The sequence below is a fragment of the Artemia franciscana genome, chromosome 5, assembly GCF_032884065.1.
Source record: "Artemia franciscana chromosome 5, ASM3288406v1, whole genome shotgun sequence".
Taxonomy (NCBI): Eukaryota; Metazoa; Arthropoda; class Branchiopoda; order Anostraca; family Artemiidae; genus Artemia; species Artemia franciscana.
The window spans coordinates 49,719,622-49,731,850 of NC_088867.1; the positions used below are offsets into that span (position 1 = coordinate 49,719,622).

General features: G+C 36.1%; 1 protein-coding gene across 5 annotated transcripts in view; it reads right to left on the reverse strand.

Annotated features, from left to right (window-relative positions):
• The window catches only part of LOC136027541 (anaphase-promoting complex subunit 1-like), a 255,997-nt gene that overhangs the window by 152,043 nt on the left and 91,725 nt on the right, over window positions 1-12,229 (reverse strand). For all 5 annotated transcript variants that reach the window (XM_065704890.1, XM_065704889.1, XM_065704892.1 and 2 more), the window contains 3 exons: window positions 4,729-4,960; window positions 3,430-3,524; window positions 1,480-1,645 (listed from right to left, as the gene is read on the reverse strand). In XM_065704890.1, coding sequence (XP_065560962.1) covers window positions 1,480-1,645; window positions 3,430-3,524; window positions 4,729-4,960 — 493 coding nt within the window. The remainder of the gene's footprint in view (window positions 1-1,479; window positions 1,646-3,429; window positions 3,525-4,728; window positions 4,961-12,229) is intronic.

Consider the following 12,229-nt stretch of genomic DNA (forward strand, 5'->3'; position numbering starts at 1 on the left):
CAAATAAAAAGAGAGTGAACAATATTTTTGCCTTATCCCTCTGTAAGTAAATGAATCGTCTACAAATTTACCAATCACCGTAATGAAATGTATTTTCTTAATGCAAAAGGCTGTTTACGGTAATGTGAAAGGATTGGTGAAGTTATGCAAAAGCGTCGTAACTTTACATACTCTTCTCGTAATTTTAATTGTTTTTTTTCTGTATTTTTTTTTTTTTAGAGAGGAATTTTAGAAAATAAGTGCTGATTAAACATAGCAAAAATTAAACAAAACAAAAACAAAATTAAACAAAATCAAACAATTCCAGGTTAAAAGAATATATAAAGTTCCAAAATTCGTTAAAAGTTGAAAGATATCCTATTATTTTTATTACTTTATGTATGATTGTGAATTCTTTTCATTTGAAAAGCATTTTTTTGAATTCCGAGCCAATTTCTAATATTCTTTTAGTTAGTATATTCTGAAAATGTTATTCCTTTCACAGATGACTAGCAACATATTAAATGAGATACTTTGCAATATGTAGCAAAACATTCGTTTTATTTTGTGCCACCTCTCTCTTTTTCTCTTTGTAAAAAACATGTATCTATATGATAGCATAGAACTAGAAGAAACGATTGATTCAAATTTAAATAAACTTATTATATGCCAAAGTAATTCTCAATACCTGGTATGCCACTAATTAAACATTTGCCTAGTTTTTCTTTCTAGAATTGTAGCTGATGAGCTTGCTTCAAAAAAACACACACCCGGGCTTCAGGGATGACATCCCTCGGGAGACCTTCCACATGGAGATGAAAGATCTTCCGAAGTTGGTCTTCAAGTACTTTGTGTGAGATTTCTCCTCATGTAGGTAATCCAACAGCCACACATTTCTGTATATTTCAATCCTATGTCCTTTGGACTGGGGATTCATATCCTGGTGTTGTCAGTCCTTTGGCATGGAGTGGTGTCAATGGTGCGACTCCGCAAGCTTAGCTGCCGTGAGTCTGGAGAGCTTATAGTAAAACAAATTCGCACAAAACATCTGAATTTTAGATGCGAGGTGAGGCGGAAAACGCCTAGTCCAGTTGCAAGTTAGTATAACTTGTTCTGTGTCCTTGCCGTCGTGACTTGGAAAATGGCGGTACAGTTAGAGATAGCTTGTCTAGAAAACAATAAATTTGAATGATTTTGTAGACTTAACAACAGGAAATTCTATTTGTAATAAACAACCATTTTAGGTATAAAGTGCCAATATTGGTGCCTTTAGCAATCAGATATATAGTTTATCTAGCCCGTATTTTGAATTTCAGACTCACATTTTTCGTTTTTGAATCTTCCCCAAAGTTTTAATAGATGGCATAAGATGCGTTCTGATCCCTTAACATAGTGTTATTTGGTGTCTATATACTTAGTTAACATTAAAAACATTAATTATCCTAAACAAGACCTGAGATTAAAATATTCTATGGTAAAGATGTCACTGAAGAACATTACCTTGAACAGAAATAACCGGAGTTATTTCATGGAGAGGGTGTAACAGAGAGTAAAATCGGGGAATCTTAGAAAGTTGTTGTTTTTCAAGCTGATCACTAAAAATATCTCCGGTTTCTTTCAACCTTTCCAGTATAATGCCAAACTTTGTTTGCCATATTTTCACTATCTGAAAAAAAAGACAGAAGTTAAAAAGTCGTTCAAGATTACAATGACGCAAATTATCTATTAGGTTTCACCCAACGCGCAATGTCATTGGATTGAATAATATTCCCCCGTGCTTTCACCGGATTGGATAACACTTTTCACGTTAAAATTCATTATATATCGTCAACCTTAAGGAGGTCAAATCATTTGATCAGATGGCTTTTGAGGTTCACAAAAATAATGAAGTGAGAAATATGTGGAAGTATCAATAATCTGTGGTAAAAGTTCAGTATGAGTTTAAATACCATATGGAAAGATAGTCAAAATTTCAGGTGAAGTGCAAGTACGAGTGAATTTTCCACAGAGGGAAATTTCTGATTGGGGTATATTTGTCTGTCCCAAAGTAATGGGCCTGAATAGTCCACATTGCTGCCCTTTTAACGTATCTTCCACGACATTTTCTCTTAGGAGTAGTGTGATGACACGTCTCAGTAAGATCCTCCCCTTGGCGTATCTAGGTTAGCGAGTATAAAATAGCTCAAAAGCTTTTTTCCTTCATTATTAGTTATTAATGATATCAGGGTTAATATTTTTTTGTCTATTCTGTCAGCCCTTCGATTTTTTTTTGTCTTTTTTTTTCTAATCAATGAATGTTCAGACGTTCAACGTCTAGTTGAACGAGTTACTCGTGGTGAAGCTATAGTCCACTTCAAATACTTTACCCTACACCGTGACCACCAAGCATCAGATAGTCTCAGCGCTTGCCTTTGAACCCTTGAAACTTTTTCAAATTGTCGAAAGGCGTGTTTATCGTTAAAACTGGAATGATTTCAAAGTTAAGTTCAATGCAATTACATCAATTATGGATTCATTGTTATGGTTCAATAGCTCCAAACCTAGTATTTCCAAAACTTGGCATTGGTCGTCAGACCATTAGTGTGTTTCCTCTTTTAATAATTATAAAAAAAAAAAAAAAAAAACTCAAATCCCATACATTTTAAAATTCCATGAAAAGAGCCTTTGAAAAGTACAGTACAGGTGACTGACCTGTTAGGCAGTGACGTCATTATGGCCTTTAGAATAAGACAAACGGTCGTACATTAGCTTTAGATTTAGCTATTTAATTGAATAAACTACATTTTTTGAACTGAAAAAAAAATAATTTAAAAAAAATATATATCTTTTTGTGGAAAGGAAAATATAGGGTTCCTGAATGTAACTGCTTAGAAAATAGAAGCACATACTAAAACTATATTCTATTTGCTTAAATTGTAAAAAACTTTGTTGAATTGGCATCATTTGGTAGCAACTAAAGAAAAAAGTTGAAGTGGACAGTCCCCCCCCCCTAAAAAAATGTTATGGAAAGGGTTCTTGAGAAAGCTATATTTTATTTGCTTAAATTTTAAAAGAAACATTGTTGAATTGGCATCATTTGGTAGCAACCAAAGAGAAATGTTAAAGTGTCCCCCCTCCTCAAAAAAATATTATGGAAAGAGTTCTAGAGAAAACAAAAATATCTGAATCTACTACGAATTTGTCTGTAGCGATAACGCATAAAGTGCAATTTATTGTTGATTCCAAACTGACTGCTGTTTAAACTACTGTAATTGTCTCTTTATTGAAAAAAAATAATTGTCCACTTAATTATATGAGAAACATTCGTATTAAAAAAAGATGAAATGGTCAATATCACTCAAAGCTATGCGCTTTGATGAAAAAAAAAAGAGAAAAGCTAAATCCCTCTGAGTCATAACTGGGTTAAAAAAGAAAATCTGGATTTAAAAAAGAAGAAGAAAAACAACTTACAGGAAACTGGAGTCTAATGGTATACTCCGCACCTGAATCTAGATGAACATGCAGGGTTTCTGGACCAACGATCAAAATACCATCAAGTGGTTCACCTAAGACAAGAAGAGAAGGCATAATAGCTCAGATACAAATAAGTCATTTCGGTTTTATTAGACTATTGCTCATCGTCTTGGATTCTACCTTTCCTTCTTTGTTAAAACCGTTTTCTCTTCTTGCAGGGAGATTTTCCTCTTTCTACTCTGTCCTTTCTACAAGGAGTTCAACAATGAGAAACTTGTTCTTATGTTCTGTTATATGTATTTACTTGTTCTTCATTTTTTTTTTCTTTAATCTTCTTCCATTATCTAATGCTAGCTTGTTTGTCAAACCAGCTTTAATACTGCTCTGCTGCCGAACCTCCAACTCTCCATAATCAAGATTTGTTTTTAACTTCAAAAATACGACCGAAAGGTCAAATTTTATGCCTTTATATTTATTTAATAAAATCAGCAAGCCATAACCTTTTAATGTTAAGGATTGTTATTCACTTGGAGTTTCCCGAAGATCAGTAAAAACTATTAAGAAACACTTGCTTTTTTTTCCTTCTATTTCATTTTCCTCCGGTTCACTCTTTTATTTTCTGTGAGTTCAGTCTAAAGTAAAAAAAAAAATTGTTTGTTATTTGTTATTGTTATTTATAAAAACAAAATTTTTATAAAAAAAATTGCTATTGTTATTTGTATCATTTTTATTATCATTGTTTTTGTGTAATTGTTATCTATGTTCCCCATGTTTAACGTCATTGATTTTGCAGAGTGAGTTAAGAGGATTATGTTTTTTGCTTCTGCATCTTAACTTAAACAATTTGAATCTTGAATGAAAAATAAAGGCTTTATCGTTTACCTATGTTAGGTCAATCGAATTAATATTTGCAGCCAGTTGAAAGAATAGTACACTGATAAAACCAGTGGCATCAATTCATGAAAATTGGGCGGGGGTGGGGAATTGTATTTTTCAAGATCTAGGGAGGGGAAAATTTTAATTTTTTAAACTTTTTCAAAAAAATACAAAAAAGAAAGAACCTTGAGTTATTTTCAGCAAATACATAAAAATGGTGTTTTCCAAAATCTATGGGAGGGGCAAAAAATATAGGGTACAATTCCCCCCCCCCAAATTATACCACCGCACAGTAATTCTGTATGACAGTAACTTTATAGGATTTTCATTCTCAATCAAATAAAACTTCGGCACAAAACAAACAACAAGAATAAAAAGAAATTTAAATATCAACATTAAAACGAGCAAATATAAACAAACCTAAAGATTCGTTACGCATAGAGCCCTCTTTCATGAATGGGCGGTCTGGATAGGAGAAAAATCTACACCAAATGCATTGAGATATATTGCCATCGATGCTCAAAATTTTCTTCAGCCTTTTCATGTCTTCAGACACCCCAACAGACTGTACCACATAATTTTTATGCCAATATAATTCCTCTTCGTTGACAATTTTTTCAGCAAACAATATCTTTCTGATCAACCAGCGAGGCTGCAAAATGAAATATTCAATAACGAACTGAAACGATCTCTTTCTTTCATTTCATTTCGGCACAAAATGACAGCTTAATTTTTAAGCTTTCAAACACAACCTGAACTAGATAATTTCTTCTCCTATTAAATAAACAAACAAGTTGTTTCAAATGAAAGTAAGGAGCAACATGAAAACTTAAAACGAACAGAAATTATTAACGTATATGAGGTGGGTTGCCCCCTCGTCAATATCTCGGTCTTTACGCTAAAGTTCAAATTTTGTCCCAATTCTATAAGAACGACTCCTGAATCAGAAAGGTCGTTTGATTAGAATTAATGGCTCTTTTAAAAGAATTAAAAAAGACTTTACAGTAAAGAGCGAGGTATTGATGAGGGGGCAAACCCCTCCCCCCGAATACGAAATAATTTCTGTTAGTTTTAATTTTTAATGTTACTCCTTACTTTCAGTTGAGAAAACTTGTGTTTTTTAATTTAATTTCTGGTAGTTTTTAGTTAAAGCCAGAAAAACCAGCTCCCCCTCCATGGAAAATTCCCTTCCCCCAAGAAAACTCTTTCATAGAAAGATCCCCCCCGTAATCACCCCTGCCAGAAAATCCCCCCTCCAAAAAAATATCATTGCACTTCGCTATAGCCAATACTATATGTAAGAAATGGGCAAAGATCATAGCTTAGAGCCCTTCCCTGCTGTGGGGGTCAAGTCATCCTCAAAGACATAGTTGTAAGATATTTCAACCAATATATATTTCAAATAGTTATCTCAAATTTTGATAGGACAATTTTGGGTAAAAAAGGGGGTGGAAGGGGGGCTAGATGTCTTCCAATATTTTTGGTCACTTATAAAGGACACTAGAGTTATAGATTTCCGATCAAATGGGCACTCTTCCGATCTTCTAGGATCACTGGTTCAATACGATCACCCCTGGAAAAAAAAATAAACACGCATCCGTGATCTTGCTTTTAGCAAAAAATTTAAAATCCAGCCTTTTTGTAAATAGGAGCTTGAAATATCTACAGTGGGGTTCTCTAATATACTGAATCTCATGGAGTGGTTTTCATTAAGAGCATTCAATTTTTAATCTCTCCTTTTTCAAACATTAAGCAAATTTTCTCATGCTCCTAACTTTTGATGGGTAACATTAAACTTCATCAGTTTTATATATTCTGAATAAGCATCAAAATTCGATTCTTTTGATGTATCTATTATTACTAAGACTCTGTTTCTTACAGTTTAGGTTACTATTGAGCCGCATCGCTCCTTATCTACAGTTGGCTACCACGAAATGTTTGAAAGAAATATCTTTGTATTAGATTCATAAACCACATCTTTTATCTACTTAAGATAAATTTACTTTTTAATATTGTCAAAACCAGTAAATCAAGAATTTTACTCCCTTTCATGATTTCGTAGTTCAGACTGCCAATTACAACCTGGAGTGGATACTTTTAGTTCCTAATCAAGAATTATTTTCTATCGTATATAAATCAAATTATCGATTTAGTATCAAAAACAATTAATGAAAATTATCATTTTTTGACAAATATTAACTACATCTGTAATTATTCTTGTCGTCAATTACAGCCTGAGTTAGAAACTTTTACTGAAACGAGCTTAACCCCCACCTAAACTCGACTTCATTCAAATAACCTCCATGTAATTCAACCCACATTCAGTCCAACCCCGTGTAACTCCACCACCGATTAACTCAACATCTCCAATTCAATTTTATCCCATGCAGCTCAACCCTTTTTGTGCGCGTAACTGGTAGCTGTAACGTCAGGTTGAATAGGAGTTGATTCAAATTGAGTCGAGTTACATAAGGGTTGAGCTAAATGGGGATGGAATTACATGGGGGTTTGAGTTAAGTGAGGGTTGAATCACAGGGGGGTTGAGTTGAATGGATTTGAGATGCACAAGTTCAATAAGGTTGAGTTGGATGGGGTTGAGAAACATGAGGGAGGAGCTGAATGGGGTTGAGTTAAATGGGTTTAAATTGAATAAGGCTCAGTTGCATAAGAACCACTTTTAACTTTAAAAGGGGAAAAATAATTGTCATAGCTGATAGAAGAGATTTTAAGCTAATTTTCCATTTAACACGGTTCAGTACTTAAACATTACTTTAACTTTACTTAACATTACTCAAACTTTAAACATTGTTCGTTAGATCCAGCAGACATGTTATACTTAACTGGCTCTAAGTATTTTTAAACTGCCTTAATGCACGTTCAAACGTGTGCTTAGCTAAACATCAATTTCTAGTAATCGTCACGTTGGAGCAATTAAGGGTGCTTATAAAAGGCCCAGGGCATTATGATTGTTCGAAATGATTGTGCCTACACAGACATCTAGGAGAAATGAACTTTAAGATGCCCTTTAAGATGCCTCGGACAACTTAGATGCCCCGCGACCAGAATGTCTACATGATAGCAATAAAAAAGCTCATTTCAAAGGAAAAAATTTGAGGTAAAAAAAAAACACTTAAAGGTTCTGTTTGTGTCGTTCACATGAACGTTAAATGTTACTTATATTAGCTTCATTGAACTACAGTAATTCAACAACCAATTCAGGTTACCGCCATTAAGGAAGAATTGAAGTCTGCTTAAAAAGGCAAGATTGTGTGTCTATAGTGTTATTAAATAACAAGAGTTAAGAGCTCATATGGCACTTGTGACGAGGCGAGAAGAGCTAAGAGCCGATAGATCATATGGTATGAGCTCTAAAAAAATTCTATGAATCAATAGATTGATTTAAAAAGGAAAATAAGAGGCTTAATGCCGGTCAGGATTTAAAATAAGAGCTCTGAGTCACGATGTCCTTCTAAATATCAAAATTCATTAAGATCCGATCACCCACTCGTAAGTTATAAATACCTAATTTTTCCTCTCCCTTTAGCCCCCCAGATGGTCGAATCTAGGAAAACGACTTTATCAAGTCAAATTGTGCAGCTCCCTGAAACGCCTACCAATTTTCATCGTCCTAGCACGTCCAGAAGCACCAAACTCGCCAAATCACTGAACCCCTCCCCCAACTCCCCCAAAGAGAGCGAATCCAGTACGATTCTGTCAATCACGTATCAAGGACATCTGTTTATTCTATCCACCAAGCTTCATCCCGATTCCTCCACTCCAAGTGTTTTTCCAAGATTTCCCCCTCCAACCCCAATGTCAAAAGATCTGGTCGGGATTTAAAATAAGAGCACTGAGACATGAATTCCTTCTAAAAATCAAATTTCATAAAGATCCGATCATCCATTCGTAAGATAAAAATACCCCAATTTTCACGTTTTCCAAGAATTCCGGTTTCCCCCTCCAACTCCCCCAATGTCACAGGATCTGGTCGGAATTTAAAATTGGAACTTTAAAGCATAAAATCCTTCTAGATATCAGATTTCAAGATCTGGTCACCGTTTCGTTAAGTTACAAATGCTTCAATTTTCAAAATTCCCCCCCCCAATTCCACCAAAGAGAGCGGATCCGGTCCGGTTATGTCAGTCACGTATCTTAGACAGGTTTCTATTCTTCTCATCCAGTTTCATCCTGATCTCACCGCTTTCAGTATTTTCTAAGATTCCCGGTCCCCCCAACTGCCCCCCCCCCAATTACGCTTGATCCGGCTGAGATTTAAAATAAGAGATCTGAGTTACGAGGTTCTTCTAAATATGAAGTTTCATGAAAATCCGATCACTCCTTCGTGAGTTAAAAATACGTCATTTTTTTAGAATTAACCCCCCCCCCCCCAGTAGAGCGGATCCGTTCCAATTATGTAAATAGCGTATGTAAGGCTTCTGCTTATTTTTCCCACCAAGTTTCATCCCGATCATAGTCGGAGGGATCGGGATAAAACTTGGTGGGAAAAATAATCACGAGTCCTAGATACATGATTGACATAACCGTAACGGATCCGCTCTCTTTGGGGTAGTTGGGGGAGGGGTTAATTAAAGCGGATCCGTTCCAATTATATAAATAGCGTATGTAAGGCTTCTGCTTATTTTTCCCACCAAGTTTCATCCCGATCCCTCCAATCTAAGCGTTTTCCATGATGTTAGGTTCTCCCACCCCAAACTCCCCCCAATGTCACTAAATCCGGTCAGGATTTAACATAAGAGCTTTGAGACACGATATCCTTCTAAATATCAAATTTCATTGAGATCCGATCACCCGTTCATAAGTAAAAAATACCTCATTTTTTCTAATTTTTCAGAATTAACCCCTCCCCCAACTACCCCAAAGAGAGCGGATCCGTTCCGGTTATGTCAATCATGTATCTAGGACTCGTGATTATTTTTCCCACCAAGTTTTATCCCGATCCCTCCACTCTAAGTGTTTTCCAAGTTTTAGGTTTCCCCCCTCCAACTCCCAACCCTCAACGTCATCAGATCCGGTCGGGATTTAAAATAAGAGCTCTGAGACACAATATCATTCCAAACATCAAATTTCATTAAGATCCGATCACCCACTCATAAGTTAAAAATACTTCATTTTTTCTATTTTTCCAAATTAACCGGCCCCCCACTCCCTCCAGATGGTCAAATCGGGAAAACGACTACTTCTAATTTAATCTGGCCCGGTCCCTGATACGCTTGCCAAATTTCATCGTCCTAGCTTACCTGGAAGTGCCTAAAGTAGCAAAACCGGGACCGACAGACAGACAGACCGACAGAATTTGCGATTGCTATATGTCACTTGGTAAATACCAAGTGCCATAAAAACTGTTTTTTCAACTGAAAATAAAGATCAACATCAACACTCAAAGCAAAAAGATATTATTCCGTATATGAAGGGGTTGCCACCCTCCTCAATACTTTGGTCTTCAAGCTAAAGTTTTGAAGCACTTTTTAAAGAACTTCTTATCTCAATTAAACAGCCTTTGGGTTTCAAGAATCATTTACATGAAATTGCAAAAAACAGTCAACCTTTAGCGTAAAGAGCATGGATTGAAGACGGGGGCAATCCCTTCATATAGGGAATAATTTATGTTCCTTTTGAGTTTTAATGTCGCTCTTTACTTTCAGTTGACAACAATTTTTTTATATTCAATTTCAGATAGTTTTCTAAATAAGGCAGGTAAATCAGGCTCCCCTTCATGAAAATTCCCTCCCCTCACGGCAAACTCCTCCGTGGAAAGTACCTCCCACATAAAACACCCCCATCCGTAAAATTCCCTCCAGACAATTTTATCTTCGCTGAAAAATATTAAACATCAACAACGGATAATTTTTTTTAACATATAGCCCTTTTCCCGGGGGCTGTGGATGGTCATATTTTCGCGAAAGGCATAGTTATTGAGCCTTTCAACTATATTGAACAAAACAGCTATCTCAAAATTTTAATCGGACGACTTTGAAGAAAAAAGGAGTATCGGAGGGAGCTAGCTATCCTCTAATTTGTTGGTCACTTAAAAAGGGGACCATTACTTTTGATTTCCGATCAAATGGACCCCGTCTCGATCTTCTAGTATCATTGGTTCGACACGGATCGCCCCTGGAGAAAATATACTAAAGAAAACGAACAAATATTTTTCGATGATCTTTCTTTGCACAAAAAATGCAAATTCCCTATTTTGGTACATAGGAGCTTCAAAACTTTTCACTGGGGTTCTATAATGTGCTGAATCTGACGGTGCAATTTTCATTAAGATCACTTGATGTTTTAGGGGTTTTTCTCCCCTTTTCCAAAAGTTGACCAAATTTTCTCAGGCTCTTAACTTTTGATGGGTAACATAAATTCTTGGTTAGTTTTATATATTTTAAATCAGCGTGAAAACTCGATTCTTTTGATGTATCTAATGTTATCAAGACTGTCTCTTAGAGTTTTGATTACAATTGAGCCGCGTGGCTCAGTTCTTTGACACAAAACTGTTAGGTAAAGTCTTCAGATCCAAAATATTAGAGAGATCTAGATTTTCAGCCTTCATCTACCATTCTACCTGTTAACACTTTGTGACAAATTAGAGTATATTTAGTTTAATAACCTCTTCGCATATAAAATAGCTAGACCAAGATTAGCCTGTTCAGAATGCAGATTAGGAGTGTTTTCTAATGTAGTCAAATGTGGGGAGGGGTGCAATTCTTTTTTCATACAGGAGCTGAAAAGGGTGCTCGAACTGATGCTACCAATTGGAATGAAAGGTGGCTGTGTCTCGACTGTTTCTCTAAGGATGCCTCTAACCTGCAAGTAAACTCTTTAAAGTCACCTGTTTTATCTTCATTGTACCCTCTCCATTCTACAAATTCAAGATTTAGGATGTCCAGTATCTTCAAGGAGATTAATGCCGAATCTCCGCCGACTCTCTCTTCCCAGGGGTAGAATTCTAACTTTTCCCGGACTCCATCACGAAGAGACACCCCCTCCTCTGGAAGTGGTATGTCAGACTAAGGACAGCGCTTGATTTTTGAGGACCCCCTTCCTACTCTCAGCGGCCCAAATGACAAATTTAGTCCTACCTCACGAGAAGTGTCAGTCCAAACAGAATTACACCCAATCTTCGCTACATATGATATAACATGTCAAACTCAAATTTGTCCCAAAGGAACAGCTCCCCATGTTAAGAACTCTGTATACCAGACCGAGCTACCCTCGATCAAATCTAAAAATCAGAAACAAGAAACAGTTTTGTGGTTTTTGGAGTTGAAACAAAAGCTAGATGAGTCCTTGACCATATATCCGGCATTATTTCTAATCTACTACCCACAATACCGAATCCAGAAATTCATAGCCAATTGAATACCGAAACGTTTGATAATGCCTGCGACATTCCTCTTCCTTTCCAACTCAGCAACATGGGTCCAAAGCATTGTGAGCTCATCTCAGCGGAACTTAATAATTCATCAGTAATTAATCCTACCAGGCAAATGATCCTGTCCAGTTCTCCCAAGAGCATCAATAAAATTAAAGCAGTGTCTAGTCAGGTTAGTCAAAAGATTACTGACCCTTCCCGTCAAAAATACAGTGATGAAGAAATAGTGAGAATGTAGTAAGCTCGAGTACAATCTTATACGTGTAAATGTTTGTACCGTTATTCATACCTTATCTCAAGATCCGATCTTTTTTAGGGTGACGCACAAAGCGTCTGCGACCCCTTCTTCCTCCTTGTCGTGTTACATTTGACTTCCAGTCATGTCCCCCTCCATACCCAATACTAAGCAGCGTACCCCAGAAACCTGTCCCTTCATACATCCCTCTATTCCAGGAATTCACTCATGTTCAGGTTCAGTCAACACACCCAAGCAGATCACTTTATTCAACTCAGATCTTTCTAAACATCGAAAAC